The following is a 23,179-nucleotide window of genomic DNA, read 5'->3' as shown; positions in this document are numbered from 1 at the left end:
TGAAATTTGAGCCACAGATCAAAATGGGAAAAAAGATCATTCCAATGTTGTATATTAACTTGCGCCGTTGTTTTATATTTGAATTTCTATGATGGACATTCATTATTATCAAGAACTAGTATATCCATCTGAACGTTAGATAAAACAATGTTGGTACATCTAAAAATTATACATAACAGTATTCAACTACCTTCACATTGTCCATTAGACTGGATGCACGTGTAGTCATTACTATTTTACTAATTTGAGGGGCACGGGTAGCGACAGCCATGTTTCCCTATATAATAACTATATGAGTTTGATTTACTATCTGAAGTCTAATCATTGCCTCTAAAGTTTGATTTCTGATACCGAATTTTGAATAGTTAATGGCAATGGATTTCGAGTCTTAGGTTTATTAACAATATATACCAAGAACGTTTTTTTTATGCGGGAATATTTAACGAGAATTGTTTACGACGCATAATGCCAGACAAAGGGCGAATGCAACGGGTCTCTTGAGACTTCGTCTCAGGTGATCTAAACACTTACCTTTTTCATCCTTAAGATAACTATAAAGAATTTCCTATAAATGGCGTAGATAGCGTTCTGATTTATAAGCATCTCGACATTATAACAGGCCTTTGTCACATTACATTCCAGAATATCACAAAAGTACTGTCTGTCTTAGAGTTCCGATAGGCGCAAAACATATACCTAAATCCAATCCGACATATTTGCTCTGTAACGAGAGAATATCGATATGCAACTATCATCTAATTATTGGCTGATTAACCCGGTAAAACTCGACGTTGTTTGCTCGAAAGCATCAGTTTCATTTTGAGTCAATAAAAACGAAATAAAAACATGGATTTTAAAAGTAAATCTAGATGAAATATGAATGCCTTACCTATATCTTTACACAAACGATTCTACAAACTGGAAGAAAACAAAGGATCACAATGAGCTTTTGTTTTGAATTCTGTATGAATAATTATTAAGATCCATTTTACTCATGAAAACAAAACCCGGACGTTTTGATACACATGCCTGTGTTGCAGCCACGCGAACATGGTAGATACGTAGGTCCGTAAAAACCATCACTGCATTCTGAAAATACCGTTTGTGGCTGTTTAACCCTAGAGCTTCAACAAATGTAACTATGCTATATTTCCATTATAATGTAACTAACAGAAATGTAAGTAAAAGTCAAGTCAAAGTTATCACTGTAGTGTTCTGGATATTAGGTAGGCCTTCTATTTTTGAAACAAAATGATAATTGATTGGTTTTTAAGTTTATTTAGATTATATTTGAATTCTTTACCTGTATGTACATCAGTTTCAGTTTCTTTTATTAGCTTAAGTTTTACAACTTATCACTAAACGCAAGATAATTAGTAAAATGTTATTTTTTTTTCATTCCTGGAACCCAACCAGAAAGATATATATACTGAAACGAAAAAGAAACGCAACTTCAAATTGTAGGTTTAATAAAATAATACTTGTGAGCATTATGTTTAAATTTCATATGTAATAGTTAATATTGAATATTGATGTAACATCCTTTAAATGTTTAGAGATTTTTAAGAACAGGTCACTTTGCTAGAAGGTCATGATTGGTAGTACCCTACGTGAATCCAAGTTGAAATGGCAGCAGTTTTGAAACCGTGCCCTAATATCGTGTGTGTCCTCCTCGAACAGTTATCACATCTCTAATTCTTTGTTGCATTGAGTTCATCAGGGCATTGACTTTCCGTATTGGAATGTTATTCCATTCTTGGACGAGTGCATTTGCTAACTGAGGGAGGGTATTTGGGGGGTTACGGCGATTTCGAATTCTTCTGTCTAATTCATCCCACAAATGCTCGATTGGGGACAGGTCGGGGCTATATGGAGGCCAATCTATAGGAACAATGTTCTGTGTCGCAAGAAAGTCTCTACAGACTCTTGCAACGTGTGGTCTCGCGTTATCTTGCTGAAAGGTTAGATGATGCTGCCTAACAAACGGCACAACATGGGGCCTAAGGATCTCATCCCGATAGCGTACGGCCGTTAAATTCCCATTGACTATCACCAAAGGCGTCTTCAAACCATGGGAGATTCCCGCCCAAACCATAACTGATCCACCCCCAAATCGGTCGTGTTCCAAAACACAGGCGTCAGCAAAACGTTCGCCTCGACGCCGGTACACACGTTGACGGCCATCTGCTCGAAATAACGTGAATCGAGATTCATCGGTGAAGAGCATAGACCTCCAACGTCTCATAGGAAAACGTCTGGGCATATGTGCCGTTGCCCATTGCATACGACGTGCTCGACGTTGCGGTGTTAGTGGTAAACCAACGTACTGTCGCCTTGCACGCAAATTAGCCTCACGCAGTCTGTTGATCACTGTTTGGGGATGAATTCGACGGTTATGATTACCAATCGTATTCCTTGCCGTTTCAGCGGCCGTTAATCTCCTGTTACGCAGGTGTGCCAACCTAAGAACCCGGTCTTGACGTCGCGACGTTACGCGTGGACGTCCTGATCTCGGCTGGTCATCGACTCTTCCTGTTGCGTTAAGACGTGAAACTAATCGACTAATAGTCGATTTGTGAACTCTGAATTGTCGAGCGACGTGAAGTTGCGTGTTCCCTGCCAGAAGCATCGCTATAGCACGTCCTCTATCAACCTTTGATAACCGTGGCATAATTGTAAAAGGAATTATTGTTTGCAAAAGTATTGGCGATGATGTGGCTCAATGTTAGTGATGAATTGATACTGGTTTGAATGAAAAAAGAACGCATATGTTTGTACAGGCACGGTTTTTGATGTTTTAGGGGGGGGGGGGGGAGGGATGGGTTTGAGGGGGGGGGGGGGTGATTACACTTACCTTTTATCCTAAGAAACTTAAGATCTTGCGTAGATGCGTTCTGAAAGCATTCGAATTATAACGCCTTGTCACATTACATTTCAGAATATCACAAAAGTACTGTCTGTCTTAGAGTTCCGATAGGCGCAAAACCTATACCTAAATCCAATCCGACATATTTGCTCTGTAACGAGAGAATATCGATATGCAACTATATTCTAATTATTGGCTGATTTACCCGATAAAACTCGACGTTGTTTGCTCGAAAGCATCAGTTTCATTTTGAGTCAATAAAAACGAAATCAAAACATGGATTTTAAAAGTAAATCTAGATGAAATATGAATGCCTTACCTATATCTTTACACAAACGATTCTACAAACTGGAAGAAAACAAAGGATCACAATGAGCTTTTGTTTTGAATTCTGTATGAATAATTATTAAGATCCATTTTACTCATGAAAACAAAACCCGGACGTTTTGATGCGCATGTCTGTGTTGCAGCCACTCGAACATGGTAGACACGTAGGTCCATAAAAACCATCACTGCATTCTGAAAATATCGTTTGTGGCTGTTTAACCCTAGAGCTTCAACAAATGTAACTATGCTATATTTCCAGTATAATGTAACTAACAGAAATGTAAGTAAAAGTCAAGTCAAAGTTATCACTGTAGTGTTCTGGAAATTAGGTAGGCCTTCTATTTTTGAAACAAAATGATAATTGATTGGTTTTTAAGTTTATTTAGATTATATTTGAATTCTTTACCTGTATGTACATCAGTTTCAGTTTCTTTTATTAGCTTAAGTTTTACAACTTATCACTAAACGCAAGATAATTAGTAAAATGTGATTTTTTTTCATTCCTGGAACCCAACCAGAAAGATATATATTAGAATAGATATATGTACATGTGTAATGACTGGTTTTTATAGGATATGTGACAAATGGACATCTACAGAATGTTGCTTAGAATCAAGACATTCTGCCAGCTGAAGTGTATACGTAAAAGAATTCGATATATTTGTTAAGATGTGTATAAGAAAATCCGATATTTTGTTTGTACCATTGGTTGCCGTCATAGTCCTATTTTTAAAATCTGGCATTTTAGTCCAAACATGGAAATATGCAAGATTATAGCGCCTCTTTTCTGCCAACAATGAAATAAAATATGAATGTTTTTTATTTTAGCGAAAATGCTACAATACTATTATTATATATATGTATTATATTATTATTGGATGTGTGTGTGTGGGGGGGGGGGGGGGGGGGGGGGGGGGAGAGAGAAAAAAAACTGAACATAATAATACATATAAGTTATATATGCAAAGCAAGGGGCTACAGTTCTAAATATACCTTCGATAAAGGAGATAATGTTTTGATGGATTTTGAGAACATGCTCTTTTTATATTAAACTTCCTATTGTCGTCAACTTGATAATACGTGCAAAAAACACCCCAAAAAGTACGGATGAATCGCATAGCAATAGCAATATATGTTTTAGTATTTAAAATTGATTGACAACATTGCTATGTAATTTCAAAAGAGAAACGAGCACAGAGGAAAATTTGTTTTGCATTGAAATATTGTAAAATAAACTGAAATAGAGTGTTTATACCTGGACCGGCACCTACACTAATAATCAACAAAAGCGAAATTTTCACTTTGAAAATGGCAATCATGCTCCCTGATAACCACAAACATTAAATGTTCTTACAACTGCTGCATCAATCTGCTGACAAAACGTGTATTCTAACATTTATGGGTCCTAGAAATTCATTCAAACTGGTTGTTATCATTCCATCGAGTGCCTCGGTGACATCAATGAAATAGTTGGAGGAACGCTGTGTTTTGAAAACCAGCCATTGCTTGTAGTGTCCACTCCCAATCAGGATTTAGTAATGAATATATCATTGTTAGTTTTCAGGTCGTCATGTGGAATCTGTTCAGGTTTTAAAGAATGCATCTTTGTTGTCAATCCAAGTGATTTCAAATCTGGCAAGACATCCCTAAATGCACTATCAACGACATTGCCATATCTCTCCATCCAGGAGAGACCATCCATGATGGCTTTTGTAATCTTCACATCATTATCGCTTCCAAAACAAGTGCAATCAATGATTCCGAAAGCTCACCGGCGGCAGCAATCACACTATGCATTCATTTTTATGTATGTATAAGCATGTCGTTTTGAAATTGTATGTCACATAATATCTCTCCTAGACCTCTAATGGATGTATAAACCAAATAAAAAGGGTGTGGACGTACAAGCTTTCAAAACTAACCCCCAAAATCTTTAAAGTGAGTTTTTGTGTCAAAAAAGTAAGTCCACTAAATAGTAAAACGCCAATTTTGTTGTGCATGATTTCTCTAATGAATGTATACACCAAATTAAAAGGGTGATAGGTGTATACTTTTGGACTTACCCCCAAAACTTTAAAGTGAGTTTTGGTGCAAAAAAAGTCTACAAAATGGTAAAATGCGAAAAAAATCACAATTTTTTTTCTGCATGATTTTGCCATAACATCATTCCTAGACCTCTACTGAATGAACAAACCAAATAAGAAGGGCATGAGGTGTACACTTTTGGAAGTTAAGTCCACAAAATTGTAAAATGCGAAAAAATCACAATTTTTTTCTGGATAATTTTGCCTTAACATCACTCCTAGACTAGACCTCTAATGAATGTATAAACCAACTTAGAAGGGCATGAGGTGTATGCTTTTGGACTTGCAAGCTTTCCAAAAACTTACTCCAAAAACTTTAAAGTTTTGGGGTGGGGCGCCGACGCGGACGCCGGGGTGACAGCACTCGTACCCGGTAAGCTAAAAAGGCCCTACTGTGTCCAGAATGTTACCATCAGGCAGGGCTATGATAATGAACTTCAAATACATATATGTAGTTTCGCTTCTTCTGACGACAGTAGGGGATTATCTGGAGCTTGTGCTCAGAGCAATACATGTATATGTACCGTAAATTATGACAGTCGCCCGCTTGAAAAAAAAAAAACAAACAAACAAACTGTGTTGTGATCACTTTCTCTTGTCAGATGTTCGCGTCCAAGAACAATAGTTACGTTATGTGTAATGGTTGAATGAAATGTTTTCGATATACTGGAAACTGACATACTAAACAGAGTTGAACATGTTTTCCATGATAGGTGCGTCTTAAATTTTACCCAGAATATCAGAAGTGCATCCTCGTAGTTTTGAGTGTCAATAGAGGATGAACAATGTGAATGAATTTCAAGAAACTGTGTTCTAGTCCAACCTGTCCAGGCTTTGTCAAGTGTTTGTCAAGGCATTGCTAAACCAGATTGACTTCCTAACCTACACACAAGCTTTCCGAATTACACTGAAATGTATGTATTTTCAAATCATTTCCCGTTGGATTATCCAGAGGAGACTACTAAATGTGCATCCATACAATCCATCTTGCTTCTGAAGAATGTTTTCTTTCTATTGGCTCATTTTCGTATCATTTCTTACAATTAAGCACTCGCTATAACAAATACGCAAAATCAAATTAAAAAAATTAAACGCAAGAGTGATGTGAGTTGCAAATGCTATAACATAAATATATCATGCAGTAACTCTAGTTTCTCAGTATCGATAAAAACAAAACAAATGTTCTCTGAGCCAGAAAATATAGACGTCACTGTTCTGTACAGGCTGGATTCCTGATGCACCACTGTAATATTTAATCTACAGTGTAATAATCAAGGTATTTTGCTTCTTGAGTAACGAGGTTACAAATGTGAAATGTTGACTATGTATAGATATATTTAAAATGCATTTTCTAAATTATCAAAATAGATTTTTCACTTTTTTTTTCTTCTAAAAATGATTTCGTTTCTTCATTTACGAAGCGCACTCATTAAACCCATACTTCCTTAACCTGCCGTGGTTCCTAGGTAACCTTTTCCAAACTGTGATCAACGTGCACGTGTCTGGTACGTGTTTTTGATTAATAGAATTTAACATATTTTGCACAAATACAATTATTTGTAGTTTCATAAACGATAATATTGAAAATGATTTAGACCATGATAAAAAAAATGGGTAGGTTTTCATCCGGATACATCTGAATCAGGTTTATACAAAACATGCAGATTACTTATATTCCCGAAGTGGCATCTACAGGATGGTTATGTAAAGCAGGATGCACGTTTTCAAACTATGGTACACCCTCTGTAAGTTTTTGTTGATAAAACCAAAAGTGTATCATATTCAACTTCAAAAGACTATATTAATCTACTTTTCTTCAAATTCACTCAGTTTCGTCAACATTTCTTCTGTAACATATTTATTTCTTATCAAAAGTCGATTCCTCCGTTTTTCAAAACACAGGTTTGTGCATGCGTACATGATATTGTATCCGCGGCTCGTGGATACAGTGAATGAAGCACCATTTTAGATATATCCCGTGATTTGAATAGCAATTATAAAGTAACCGGTATGAAATATTATGTTAAATGTTACAAGAACTGTTTAAGCTGTCATGATCTCGTTAACGGTACAAAGTATGTTATGCGAAACATAGCTCTGTGAAGTCAATCATATCTGATCATAAGTGACTCGTTTCATGAAAGAATGTAAATTTCGAATTATGCAAACAAAAAATTAAATGAATATTTCCGTTAGTAAGGGTGCAACAAAATGTTTCCTTATGTGATTTCTGACATAAAGATACAATCCAAACGAATAAAACAGATCGTTCTATACTCAGTTGCACGTGCCAAAAAATTAATGTCTAGCCAAAAATATTGTACGTAGTTAAAAGTTGTACATAAATGAGATCATCAAGGTTGATGTTATGAGAGGTCTTAAAAGGAAATGATGATATGCAAACTTAATTCCGACAAATTGAAGCATTATAATTCAGAATACCAACGATAAAACGATTCAAGTACTTCAGCTCACCTAAACAATTTCCAGATCCACTGTCACATGAATTCCTAGCGCAATTAATCGGGCACGGAATGCAATTCCCGCCATTCTTATAAAATCCAGTAGCGCAAACATCTGAAAAAGAATTAGAAGCAAATAACATTAATGGAGGGTAATTTATATTCCCATGACAATGGCGTGGAACATACACAAAAACATGCTCTTAATATCACGATCTATTGCACCATATCACCTAGCCAGGCACATTTTATAACGCATACCCAGAACTGTAACCAATGCACCAAGTCGACATGTAACAAATATAGTTTGTGAAAGACTTGCATACCACCTATATCTGATGTTTGTTGTTATCTGTTACGGAGACAGTTCGGTAAGACATACGTACCACATGTACCGGATATTGGATGACATAGGTTGCCAAGACAGTTTGTGCAGTCGTTATTGCAATCTCCATCCCCATACTTCCCTACTTGACAACCTAAAAGAAATGGTGATGGGCACTGAGAAAATATAACCATTTTATCGCCATGTGTCATTACCCTGGTATTGACCTATATACGAAACGCGTACAATTTTAACGGTAGTTATCATTTTCGTCATGGAATGGACCGCTTCGTTGATTAATCCAAGCAACTCCAAAGTCCAAAGAATAAAATCTAGGGGTCAGGACCATGTCAGAACGTCTAAGCATGTAAAGCAATTTACTATCATGTTTGCCGAAGCAGATGAGTTGCAACAAAGCATCTATTATATCTGCCTTTCTTGAAAATGAAAAAAAAAAGTTCAACGTGATAAATATAATTGCTGAAATTAAAGTCATCGCTTGAGGACTTAGTTTGTGTGTCGTTGTAATAGGTAATGATATTAAAGAACGCAAATAAAATATTATTGAAATTTTACTGAAGCATAGGTAAAAATAGGTACTTTCACTATCCGCCCCTTTTCCGAGTGACAGATATTATTTGCAAAAAGCCTATTCGATTTGCAAACTGTTATCGTTAGATTTTAGCGTCAACGAAAAGACTTGTCGATATCGATCTATGATCTTGTGCACTTCAAACAACGTACATCATTTATCACCGAAATGTCATAGGTAAACAATTAATGGATGTGATTTACCGAAGTCTATTCACAAACGTGAATGATACCTGTTTTCAAGTATCGTGTCAAACATCCATACAAACATGACTCAATCACTCATATCTCTTAACACGTGTAAATAATTAAATAAATATCAAACCAAAAACGCGATGTCCCTTCTGTTTCATCTTTAAATAAGTTTCTTAAATAATGACAGCAATCTACTGAAGACAACCAAACGCTTAGAGAAAATGGCTAAATATCTAGTTTTCTAGCGTTGTATATATAGCTGGTTAGCACACTGTCAACAGTCTCCTCTCCTAACTTTTGTTAAAGAAACTTCATCTCAAGTTTTTTTTTCAGAATTATGCTTAAAAATATGCTACTTAACAGACATTCATAGAAATATTTCATGATGATACGTTTCAAAACCTTGACCTGTTGCATAATCGTCATTAGTAAAAATCTGAAACATGTTTTCAAGGGACATTCCGTCAATGAAATACGTTAATGATTTAAAAGTAAATTGGAATCTTGATTTTTTTTTTTCAATAAGCAAAAGTGATTAATTTAACCGGAACACAACGCTCAGTCTGAAGGTAACAAGATTTTTTTTTTTTTTTTGAAAATATAACTTCGAACATTAATCGCCGTCAACAAATATCAATACGATCAAGCGCAGACATGTTCACAAAGCGAAACGGAAATGACGTACACGGCTCTTTGAGCTAGCGATTAGCTAATGGGTCACTGAATTCGGAATCTACGAGAGCGAAGGAGGCCGCGTCAAACGAGTCGATCGAGGAATTCGCATTGCTTTGGAAGGGTCTGCGGGATATTGCACTCGACAGCCTGACAGATTCGTATTGAAGGTCACACTTGCTACTGTGCTGATACATCACATACATGGGAACCATATATAACCTCATCGAACCATAATAAATGAATTTGTTAGTATACTGTGTATTTGTTTTTTCTTCATACTAAGTATTAAGCCAGTTCCTTCATTTACATTTATGCCAAACTTTGTACATGGCACACTTATTTGTGCCCTATGGTGCTCCACATGTGTTTGTGCCCTATGGTGCTCATATTTATGCGATATTGGTCACGACTAAGATCGTGTTTGTGTGTAATATTAAAATGTTTTGATATTCTTATCTATTTTTGTTACCATAACATACGTACATGTAATGGAGGAATAAAATACTATAATTAGGATTTTGATCACAACAAAAACAATACACATACATCAATCGCCGTGATGTGATCTTTTTATGTTTGGTGTCCCGTGATGTCTAAATATGTCTGAATATTCCAGTGCGGATGCACAGTGACAGAGGTTTTCGGTTTTTCTTTACAAATTTGATATTTATTCAATAACAGTTAGTCAAAAATAAGACCGTAAGTTTCTTTCATCTATAAATCTTAAAAATTACTATACAACTAATATCTTCCGTTCTAACGAAGGAATGCCCCTTTAACACGACAGAATCCTCAAAATTGTCAATAGGTACACTATGTAGAAGTTTATAGGGAAAATGTATCAATTGTTAAATTTAAACACCATCCTTGATTTTTAATATTGATCGACCTATTGTTTATCTCTTGAACACAAGTAAATCTTTTAGTAATGTATGTTTAAAACACAAAATACCTTCAAATTTGATATGCAAATGCATCACAGCATACTAAAGGACCCCTTTTCACGAACAATAGAATTTTATTCACGAACCAATCTGACCTAAACCAGATGTTATCTGTAGCACCCTTAGTTGAAATAGGTTTGAAAAAAACAAAAGGTCCCAGGGTCCTGTGCTAAACTTACTGATAAGAAATGTTTGTTGTGCTCCCTTGTGCTTTTTATTTGCCTTATTTGCATATCAACTCAAAAATATGATCATAGCTAAATTTTTTTTTTTTTTTTTTTTGATAAAACAATGAATGAAATAAAATGTATCAGTCAATACGCCAATGAGATCCACTTACCATTAACGTACACTTCACACAGTTCCAATATAGCTTTATTCGAGTACCAGGATTTGGCTATAACCCGCCGATCATTGTAGATGGTCACATATCTGGCGACACCTGGACAAGTCACGTGCTGTGTCGCTGACATGGATGATAGGTTAGCAGTGATGTCCTGGTAACACCGTTCTTCTGATTTCCAGTCGGATGTGTCAGACAGATATATCTCAAAACCGGCTAGTCGGTTTAAGACACTATTGTGTCCTGCAATAAACATGTAGATTTAATGTTCAATTTTAATTATTTTATCACGACATGATTCGAAATACAACATGGCGTACATAAAATTTGATTATAATTACCTATCTTCACTCTGGTTCAAACCACATATAAGAATTCCCAACTTTTTTGCGATAAATAACTTTAATAGCGTAACCGAAGGCACTCCATTAGAACATTCGTTACGTGACCCGGTGGTAATTTTCTTGACAAAAACGAGACAGTAATAAATACAACAAGAGGATAATTGAATATTGAATGATTTAGATCGTTTGTGTTGAAGCACCAGTGTAATTATGAGCTAGAAAACAACACAAGATAACACTCAATTCATACGTATCACAGCAAATACTAACTACAGCAATTATACCACAATATCAACACAAGATGTTTGCTTGCAACTTCTTTCGTTTTAGTTTTCACACTTCTGAACGGCTGAACTTGATCTGAGCTTACATAAATATAATAATATATGTGAAAGTCAAACTTTTACATTGTTTTAACACTTTTGACGGATAATACCAGATAGATCCTGGCCAGACTGTGCTGATACAGCTGTAGTCATTTTCCTGGCTAGTCTTCCCTTCAATCTAATGGAAGAATGTCAACTCAAGAAAGAATGAGGTTACTGAATATTTATTTACCATTCCTTGATCTGGACTGAAACCCTATCTCTGCGGATCGATGGACAAATTCAGACATTTTATCTTTTAAAGTTTATTTTATATTAATCTTACTTTAATCAGTTTATCGACACCAGACAAACATAAATGTTGTCAGGATGACAATATTTTGGACTCCTACTGTAGGTCGGGGACCTTAATTCGTATCCCGGTCTAGTCGTTTCATTCCCCCTCTCCTGTTACATTTGGCACCCAGCTAATTATGGTAAATAATCTAAATTGAAATATTGTTTGTTTTGCATTGACTGGAAAATCTCAAGAAAAACAATCTGATTTTGCATAAAAGTTTCGATTCCTCGTTATATTCTTTTGAATGACAGCGGAACCCCGTAATACCACTTATGAACATACTACAGTCAAACCTGCTCTAACGACCCCCTGTATATAACGACCGCCTGTCTATAACAACCAATTTTAAGATTCCCTGTAGGGTTTTACTACATAACGACCCTCTGTATAGCGACCACCGGTCTAATGTGACTAACGACCGGTGATTTTGGAACGGCGGTCGCTCATTTATTTTCTATAGCGTCCGATTTCTGTCAGCCATCTTCTGCTCTCGACAGTCATCCCTCATAAAATCCCCGGAAAATGCACCCGGTGAAAACACGTCGACCCTGACCTGATTATATAACCAAAGGACAACCACAACTAGGATACATCACTTCAATAACAAACACTGGTCATATCTGTCAACAGGATTTACTCACATGAAAGGTAATAATGCCTTTCTTAATCGTAGCTCTCGGTACTAGCGTTTGTACTGCCGCCATCTTCAATTAGTCAATACTTATAAAAAGTGTAGTTTAATATGAATTTTGAGCAAGCCTAGATTATGAAAAATCAATAAATTTCGACATAACTAAAAATCTGAAACATCTAATAAATGCATGAATACTTTTTTTTTTCCAATAACATGTTTCCCCTATGTACGGACATGTCTATAATCAGGTATTGGGACCAGAAGAAACACCAGTATACCATGCAAGATGGTGGACATATTAAGTCGGGAAAGATAGATTATCTTGCTGTCTTTCAAAAAGAGAACAAGGGGACAGACTCAAATGATCAAACTGTCACCTCAGTGTTATATTCACTTTCTATCAGAATACCAAAGAAAGTATACTAAATTTATCATTTTTCTGTGTATAGTATCACCGTGTGCATCCTGACAATTGGGGATACGGTGTTGTTGGGGTATTGACACTGTCTACGAGTGTTTACACATAAAGCAGGGAATCGCAATAAATATTTTAGACAGTTAAGTCATCGAAGCATTTCGTCAACCCGTTCACATCATTTTAAGTCTAATGGGTGTGTTTAGAAAAAAAGATAATTTAATTTTGGTTGCCTTTTTGGTCACCCTGCCGCTTCGGCGCTGACTCCCCATATCCCACAATACCGCATCCTCAAATGTGAGGCTGCAAACGATGAGTATTTATTTCCTAGAAACGCAGGAAAACCGATTTGGAACTCAAGGAGGAAACAAATGAGCAATGTCACCAAGATGAGAATAAAGACCATAACTATAACCAAACTATTTCAACCAATGTGTCAGTTGTAAGAAGAAGAAAATTCAGCCCTTAAGGAAAAGATGGGGGAAAAAGACAGTTGAAATCAAATTCTATCAGTTCACATAAAAGTAGAAGAGTGAGAGTGATTTGAGTACAGATGACAAGAAAGACCTCACACTGGTATTCCTAGCATAAAGCTATATGGTGGTGTGGGTAAGCATAACAGTGCTCGATTTTAGGAAAAAACAACAGGAAATCTAAATGCAACAGAGGACATGTTGATGACATGAATGAAACTAAGACTGGGCCTTTTGGATCAAGATATTGCAAACAGGTTTGGAGTATCAACATCATATATTTGCAGAATGTTCACAACTTGGATCAAAATTTTAAGAAAATTCATGGGTAGTCCATTTATGGATCACAGCAAAGAGGAATTTAGAGAAAGCCTCCCTCCTACTTTCAGAAATGGTAAGTATTCAGATGGGTTCTCATTGATAAACTTCAAAGCATTCATTTGCAGAATGGTTGCTGGAGTTACTATAAACATCACAACACAGCCAAATATGTTGTTAGTATCAATCCATTTTGCACCATCAGTTTCCTTTCTTTATGTGTGTGTGTTTTGGGGGTTTTTTTTCAAGAAAAACAATGTTGGAAACTTTCATCACATTAGTGATAATAAATTATCACTCTTTCATCATACCACAGTGTTTACACTCTAATGTACGTCGACCAGTTATTTATCTTGGGTATTATAGCCCAACACTTATACAATGAGGTTTAAAATGCATGTGCAATTGCTGCATTTTTCAGAAGCTTGTAGATTGTCAATTTACGGACAAGCTGAGAAAAACAAAAGAGGAGAAAGCTAATTATTTCGCAGTTTTAAAACTGTCTCGTGGTGATGAACACATCAACAAATAACTATGGATTAAATTGGTGTTACATTGTGTTGTATTCTAGTCCATTTGTGTCTAACACACGCGATATCAATCCTGAATGTTCGATAATCCTCTATTTCATTACCGCCCTGTGTTTGATGTTAAAGTTGAGTCAAGCGCTGCTTCCGGTGACGTCAGTACGACATTAAAATTCATTTCGCGCCAAAAAAAAGAAATATAATTTGAGTATGAAATCGATTGACATTTTCTTAATATTACCTTTATTCTGTAATTATTCATGATAAGTTTGGCGATAATTTGTTAAATACGCGCCAGGTTTCACTTGAATCATCACTACTTGTGAAAAATAAAATATCCTTTCTTCTCTGATCGCTTCTAAAGCAAAGTTAAATTTGCAATATAAGTTGATCAATACAGGTCGTCAGAGTGTTTAAATTGAATTGAAATTTAACGAGAAAACTTTTACAGATATGGCGTCCACGACGAATTTGTTGACGAGAATACAAAATATTGATTTTCTCCAAAAGTAAGAATTCTTAATATAGCTCAAATGGACAGAACCGTTATTATGACTTCAGCCTGATGTCTCTGTTTATACATAATTTTTTTTACAAATAATGTGTTTAAGCATTCTTATTTCTAACTCTTTCTTCCGCCGGCGACACTTTTCTGGAAAACCGTAAGGCGGAATGCAACAAATGTTTGTATACCATCAGCCATGTGCAAGAGTTTTTTGTTGTTTTATTTTAAATTTTTTTTTCGATTTGTCAAACTGTCAAACGGTCAGAGGCCTCTGATTGGTCGAAATTTATATCAAGGTTTTCGACAGTTTTTTTTCAAAAATAATAGAGCGGAATTCAACAAAATTTCACATAAGTATTCGTGTATAACCAGAGGTACTCAAGAGTATTTTTGGTCAAACGGTCAGCGGGACAGAGGCCTCTGATTGGTCGAAATTAAGATATTTTCCAATCTTACTGAAATTTTGTATCTACTTAATTTGTAGATGTAGTATTGCACAGCAAAAATATTGTCTGATATTGATGAGAAGTACATCAGAGGACACCGACCACTCTCGTAACCTTACTTTCACATTTTAAGAAAAACTGCCATTTTCCGGCCTCTAATTGGTTGAAATTGATATATTGCTCAACTTCGATGGAAATTGGTATGTAGGAGTATAAAGGGACTGCGAATGTTGCCATAACAGCCGCAGGGACGCTTCTGATTGATTGCTATGTAGACATTGAATTTTGGTATGTAAAGGTAGTACGACATTTTAAACACTATAACGGTATCAACTTCTTCATTTACGGCTGCGGGAGTCGTTGTGTTATACATGCAGATCTATGTATAATTGTATTACAATCAGTTTCTGTTGAAATATATATTAATACAATGGACAATAACTATGAAAGTTTGTGTTGTTAAATTTATTCCTACACTGTCCAAATTACTGTAAATTGTAGAAAACAGTCTACGAACTATAAAACCTTTTACCAACGACATTTTGGCAAATGCAACACAGAATGTAGATATAGATACGTAAAACTTGTATGTCGTTCATCCGACCAACCTATGTAATCTATGAATATGATCTGAACATATTTAACATATGATAACCTCACCTCTATATATTATATCCACGGTTTCTATAACAGACAGTTGATGTAGGTCTACCTTCCACCAGGTCTCGTTCTGTCCCGCCTGAGTGTGTGTACAGCAGTTCTTGTCAATATCTTGTGTTGTACATCCATCTACGGCTTTAGAGCTGACCCAGATATTGTTATAGCTGGAACTTTGGTTTGTGGTTTTATTGAAGGCAAGGTTTTCTGAAACGGTGAATTTGGGTTGATTAATATCCCCGTAATTTTACAAAGTGTTGCAGCATTTACAACATTTTAAAGTATAAATCAAGCCAAGTAAGTAATAACGACGGTATGGTTTGATTAGGGTACTGAATTCTAACAAATAGACTTTCGCATGATACGTTTTACTGGAAGTAGGTAATTATCTCCAATTATTTTCAAACTTCCTCTTATGTAGATTTTTATACTGTTGCTAATATAATTTTAGACACGGAATTGGTCTTTGATGACAGTGAATACATTAATACTGAGGGATTTGTAAAGACATTTAGTGCTTGGAAAGAATCAACATTTCATTATCAATTGTCCTTGCATTTGGTGATAATATTTCAGCTTTGTCTTGGTATCGTATTCTGAAGATTTCAGACAGATCGTCAGGTGAATTAGCATTTTCCCAGTGAGCATCCGAAAGGGAAAAAAATGTGCCAAAAAAGCGCTGGGATCTGTAGTGTAATCTTTGGTGTCGTGTCCATCCAACGTTACGCTTCACAACACAGCGTTATTTTGAATGTACTTTTCAACGCAATTTTAGCGTATTCTGATAAATAAAAACTGCCTCCACGTGAGCATTTATACAAAGCAAAATAACCACATTGTCTACATTCGCTTAGATGGGGAATACCCAATCTCTACCTGGAGTTGTCGCTCCTTGCACTTACATTTTGATGATGGTGGCTTATTATAAGGCCAATTTTTGTGTGCCTACTTCTTGTGTTTACGCCCCAAGAACTCTTTCTGCAAAAGCCATTCATGCCATTTTTGCTGATTCGCGCCAATATCTATGACAGTTACCTTTAAAGCATTTGACATGGAATTTGTAATAAACTAATTACTGATTTTTAAAGATATTTTTAGAAATAATATAAGTAACAGTTTCATGTAATGCTGATATTAAGCTATATATCAATATTAACCCTTTTTCGGACTATTTGGCCTTCGGTTAAAGAGCATTCGGAATATAAGGTTGTCAACAGACAACTAGGTAAATATAGGTACCAATGAGAGTCCAGGACAGTTGGCACGGGCTCAGCTGGTCACTGACAATAAACGTAGGTATGTTATGGCACGGGCTCAGCTTGTCACTGACAATACAAGTAGGTATGTTATATAATTTTCGATGCCGTTTCACGTTCTTTTGATATCCTTAATGATCTCTCATATCAGAAATCTGCCTTTCCTCAATTATTGTCATATTTTATACATTTTAATTCATTGTTGCATTCAAACATTCAAAGTTATATGTACATATGTATTTATTCATAGTCTGTGATAATTAAACGTAACAGATGATAAGATATACCGTCCTTTTGACATGATTTTTCGTTTTTATCAATCTATTTATCATCCTACGTAACTAATGAAATAATATGTGTATTTTACTTCAGGTAAATACATGTATGTTAAGATACATGATTAAAAAGGTAAAAACAGGCGTTAATCTCACATTATATATCGAGTGTCATGTCCAGCGAGTTTGACACCCGGGCTCCCCGGGACACGTATACTAAAACTATACACTATTATACCTGTTTGCTTATGTATACCTCCAATTATACACGCTTCGTAAGAACTATAATATTTCAATACAAGTTACTTCCCTTCCGTTGTTAGGCATTACAATGTCCATCGTAACTTCATAAGATGTAATATTAAAATTCATCTGATCGAAATTTTGCATGCTGTAAGATAATGCTATAACCTGTACATTAACAAATTCCTGGGCTCAAAAAATCCATCCCTTGGCACTCCAGTACATATTGTAAAACGCTACTGAACACTGCCTGGTGAGACTCATTAGTACACCGCCAAATTTCATTTCATTTCTAAGTTATATTGAGTACACAGCAAATGTTTACCTGGGAATTTCGGGAATACTCATTACATAAATAAAATAGGTACAATTGCAATATACAAGCATGCATATTTTGGGGCCTACCAAAGCCTCTTGTCTTAAATGGCCTCACACCTTGAGGATTATATCTAAGTCTCTGTTTTAGATATATATCAACTGCAGTGTCCTTTTTTGTATCTACGGATCTACGAAAGGAGCAGAGAGACTCCAAACACTTCAACTTTTGTTTAAACTTTTATTGTTTCGGATCTTAATTTACAATTAAAGGCTGCTAAGGTTGTAGCCCTGGAATCAGCTTCCTTAAATCAAACGTACTCTAACAGGAATGTTCTCATACATCATAATGTGAGTCTCGACAATTATCAATTCCTACATTTGTTCACCTTTTTACATGATACATTCAACCATCGATTGCTGAAGTTCAATCACACATTCAACATTTAATTCAAACAAACATATGGTGGTGTGTTATGATTTTAAATAACTTACAAAATTCATGTAGATCTATTATATTTTGGTATAAAATGTATACCTTTACATCAATATTTTTGTATGCGTTTGTTTTGATAGCTCCAAGTTTTACACCACAGACATGTCGTTAACTTAATGCTTTTTTGGATAGTTCCACATATTTGAGTATCTTTCGAGTATTTTAGGAAGGAAGGGGCGAGTGTCATAAACAGGCTTGTCCAAGGCTTGGCGGGCATCATTTTCTGGTTCTGGCAGATGAGCATGCTAATATTCAGGTCGTCGTTGGTCACATGTAAAATATTTAATTTCCTCTCCACCTGGACTTTAATTATATGATTAAATTATACATTATAGATATAAATAATATATATGACTTCCTAATATATAAATATACACACATTATATACATAATGTATACATGTAAGCATTAGGTTTCTACTCTAGCAACATCAGACGTCTTCTATAAAACATACCTGGTACATTATTATCTGGACAGAAAGGAGGAGGATTTTAAAACCAAGGGCCACACAAACGGCTAAGCCGGTATCACATACCCGTCATTCGGGCTTTATTGTGATATTAGAACCCATGATCTTGACGTGTGCTTTCAAGAACTACACTTCAAGTGAAAGCTAAGTGAAACATATATAGTGATAGATAGTATATGATAGCTGTAAACTACAGTAAACTCAAGGTCTGTATTGTAAATGAAAACATTTGTACCTGGCGAATACAACTCCGATCTCATAGTTTTGCATTACCCATTATGATATATCATTTTAAAGTGCACGGGTTACCCTGACTAAAGTTATCCTGACTAACTCGTATATGGCAGAACATTGACCTAATGAATTACAATAATAATGCTTGACCTAAGATCTCCTGACAATGCTTATTATAACCATAGTATGTATACATACTACATAAATACACTTTCACAAGTGTTTCTTTCGTACATTTAATGCATACACATAATGACAATATTACGACACTTTATGTGTCACATTAATTGTGGGTGATGTTTTACATGAAAGTATATATACACATACATGTACATGAACATGCAGTACTATATATGTAAAAGGGGAATTTCCCTTTAGCCTTGTGGTAGGATGTTTGCCTTGATAGCTAAAGGTCGCTAGTTCGATCCCCAGCGGGACCAGGATATTTTTCATGACTCCTTCCTATTACAGTATTATTAAGTACCATGTGTAGATGTGGCTTCGCTCTGTACTTCCTGTGTCGCTGATTCATTATATACACAACAATACAGGTTATTTAAACGTTGTTATGCTATTGTTTCTCAATTTCTTATATCTCAAATTAAAAAACTATGGAAAAAGAACTTAATTCATTGTTGTCCCCAGCAGTGATGGATGTTATGTTAGCTATAGTCACATGCACACTGTTTAGATACGTGTCCTCCAGTGACAATGATTTTATACACGTATACGCTTTATTGTTATATGTAGTAGGAGAACTATAAATAGATTAATAATTATGGTCCTTGTGACTGTTTGTCAAATTATTCGCTGACAGCATTATTACAATGAACAATACACCCAGCTGCATCATAGGCCTTTCAATTTACCAACTGATGTTATGTTTTTTATGAATTGATAATCTAAGACTTAACATAAAACTAATGCATTGGTAAAATAATGAAAATAAATAATGTCGAAATCAACCCCTCCAAAATCATGTTCTCTCTATCACTGAAAAGTTGGAAATTACCGCCCAAGGGGCCCTTCTGAAAACCGATAAAACAGGGGTGAAATAAAGGTGCAAGTTTCCCATATTTTATCTGCCAACAAAATCATTCACGTAAAAGTAGATATATGCAACTTCTGTTCTATAACTGCGAACAGTTGACAACCTCACAAACTTAACACTTAATGAGCTGCAGATTTGTTTGTGGATTTTCTTAAGAAGCGTCCATATGCTATGCTGCTACCAATGTCTGATAAACGAGTTGTGCAGTGATCATTTCGTACCCTGCGTTATGTAGCGGACTGTTTAATTGCCATGACCCTTACAGCCATTATATCTTCTGCCACGATTGTTTACGTTGAACGGATGCGCTAGAATTACATCACTGATCTCGGTGTAGTCAGCGTTTTATTATGTCACGTGACGTTTTGCCATTTTAGTAAACAAAGTTATGTTCCCTCGAATTGTCCCTTTAAAATGTTACAATAGCTTACTCCGGTATAATTTACAGTATAATTACTTCATACCCTCCTAATGCAGTACCTTGATTTATCATTTACTCTTACCATAAACATAATATAATATAACAATATAATAATACTGGACGCAGGCAAAATGCCTATATATCCGGATCAAATGTTCTCCCGACAGTGGATAAGTTCATCATTGTCTATTTCATGGTTGAAAAAGCATTCTGGTTGTTCCCAGTACTCATCCAGCCGGGCTTCAAATGTTTTCAGTGTCAGTGATGTGACGACATCATTTGGCAGAGAGTTCCAATGGTTGACCACTCTTTCTTTAAATGCATATTTCCTTACGTTTAATTTATATGTTCCTTTCTCTATTGGTAGACTATGCCTACTTGTTCTTTTGTTAACATTTACAATGTGTAATGGTTATTCTCAAATACATATGGTCGATAGCACTAATAGAATCTTTCACCCCTTTGGGGTGAGATAGGGGGATCTCAACAAATATATGCATTGGAAATTAGCTTCTACGGGTTTATACCAAATCTGTGAATTTATCACCCCTAAAAATTGTCATGCTATGGTACGAAATCAACAATTCAATGTTGCAATATCGACATTATCTGCAAAGTGTACCCGTGTCTTACTTACCTGACGCCTTCACTGTTGTCCAGTTGGACAGTACTGACCAGAGGACCACTACGTACTTGTTAAACTCCATGTTTAGCCAGATACAGCGTCAGACGCATTTCTTTCTTTATATACGTATATGTATATGTATCCGTGTCACCTCATCAACCAGGAAGGTCACAGTTTAATTACGTTTAACTGGTGTTCTTACCACATCCATCCTGCATCAGGTCACGAGGATATGATGTAGCAAGTAATAGTTAAATGTATATACTATAGCTAGGATGAGGCACTTTTAGGATGTCTTTAAAAACTACTCACAAAATACTCACACAGAAGTCTCGGTAGATTATGGAGTACCACAAAAGACAGTACTCGATTAGGTACTCGGATCACTTTTTTCTTTACGTCACATCAACGACCTACCGGACAGTATGAGATCAAATGAGATCAAATGAACGTCTTTTGTGGATAATTGTCTTTTTTTTAAAGATACATTTATCAATCAGTACAGTGACCACCAACTACTACAAGCAAGAAGACCATCATACTTTGGAACAATGAACATGAAATTGGGGTATGAAATTCACACCAAAAATGCTTTATCATGAACATGAAAGAGAAGATCCTTAGATTTTACGCTTGAATGTACACATACTGGAAAAAATGAAAACAAACCCATACCTCGGACTTTGACTTCCTCAAAGGAAACCTAAAATGCTTCCTATCCTTATATGCAAATAAGGATTGAACGGTGTTTCATTGCGTTTACCGTGGTATGACCGCAATGGGATACAGACATATTCTATATAGCGCTATATATTGAACGCAATGGAATACAGACATATTCCATAGCGCTATATATTGAATATGTTTGTATCCCATTGCGTTCATACCACCGTAAACGCAATAAAAACATCGTGCAATGCATGTATTAACATCGAACAATTCTTTGAATACCGTTCGCAGAAAATAAAAGTCGTGATGCGTTGCGACGTTGGTAACTACGGCAGTCCCGGTTGCTAAGATCATATAGTTATTTACGTACATTTACGTAAAAATACCAGTATCATTTATGAAATCAAAAGAAACAATTCAACATTTTTTATTAATACATTTCACGTTTTCAATTCATTATTTTTTTTACAATTCACAATTTCCGTCTCGCATTAACTATGGTTGTCAAATACAGCTGGTACTGACGCAGATATAGTAGTGACGTGGTCGATTGTTCTATAGGAACTGTACACTTCAGCCATTTGTTATTAGCTCACCTCGAGGAGAAGTTAAATATTCACTCGTTTCCGCAATCTTAAGTTTAGTTTTTGAAAAAACACTGACTTGACATTATCTGTTGATACATCATCGGTTATCAGGAGAAACAGGTCAGTCCTTTGAAAACTGCGCCGTCTAGTTGACGTTCCGGTATATGCTACCGATTCCCGCGCTTATCAATCAACTTATCCCTTTTTCACTGCTTTACGCTAATTATAACGCAGTCAGAGTTTACTAAGCTGAAGAAGGTAGATATGTTAATATATATATATAAGCATATATACCTCAAGTACGACGCCATATATTATAGGACCCGTTCACCAAAAATATTTCACATTATAATACGTATTTGATCAAAGTGTCACATGTTAATATAATCACAATAAAACAGGCATTTGAGGCATAGTAAGATATAAGATGTATTAACTTCCAGCCAATTATGGCGTAGGAGAAACTATATTTAAGACTGTACCTCATTTTGACTGCGTGTACGGTAGTATGCCCGCAGTCATCTTCGCTAGCCAAGGCTTCTGATTACGTTACACTCCACGAACCCTTGGCAGATATAGGCGTCAGTTCTGGCCCTCTAGCGGTGATTCGAAATTACCACCCTTCACGCATGAAATTTTCGACCAATCAAAACAAGCGTTACCGATTTACTTCATCGGTGATGTTTACAAACACACGTCGAGGTTTGGTGTCATTTCGATGAGATATGTGGTCAATGACTT

General features: G+C 35.7%; 1 protein-coding gene across 2 annotated transcripts in view; it reads right to left on the bottom strand.

Moving 5' to 3' along the window:
• The window catches only part of LOC117325559, a 29,120-nt gene extending 7,786 nt beyond the window's left edge, over positions 1–21,334 (bottom strand). The window contains exons 1-5 of one of the 2 annotated variants that reach the window (XM_033881868.1): positions 21,195–21,334; positions 15,801–16,004; positions 10,810–11,055; positions 8,126–8,218; positions 7,753–7,854 (exon numbers count right to left, since the gene is read on the bottom strand). In XM_033881868.1, the coding sequence (XP_033737759.1) occupies positions 7,753–7,854; positions 8,126–8,218; positions 10,810–11,055; positions 15,801–16,004; positions 21,195–21,264 (715 nt within the window). In that variant the 5' untranslated portion in view covers positions 21,265–21,334. The remainder of the gene's footprint in view (positions 1–7,752; positions 7,855–8,125; positions 8,219–10,809; positions 11,056–15,800; positions 16,005–21,194) is intronic. The other variant, XM_033881870.1, reaches the window with a different exon arrangement.
• Between the last annotated feature and the right edge of the window lie 1,845 nt (positions 21,335–23,179).

The sequence above is a fragment of the Pecten maximus genome, chromosome 4 (genome assembly GCF_902652985.1).
Source record: "Pecten maximus chromosome 4, xPecMax1.1, whole genome shotgun sequence".
Classification (NCBI taxonomy): domain Eukaryota; kingdom Metazoa; phylum Mollusca; class Bivalvia; order Pectinida; family Pectinidae; genus Pecten; species Pecten maximus.
Note: the sequence above shows the minus strand (reverse complement) of the source record. Positions and strands in the feature narration are given on the sequence as shown.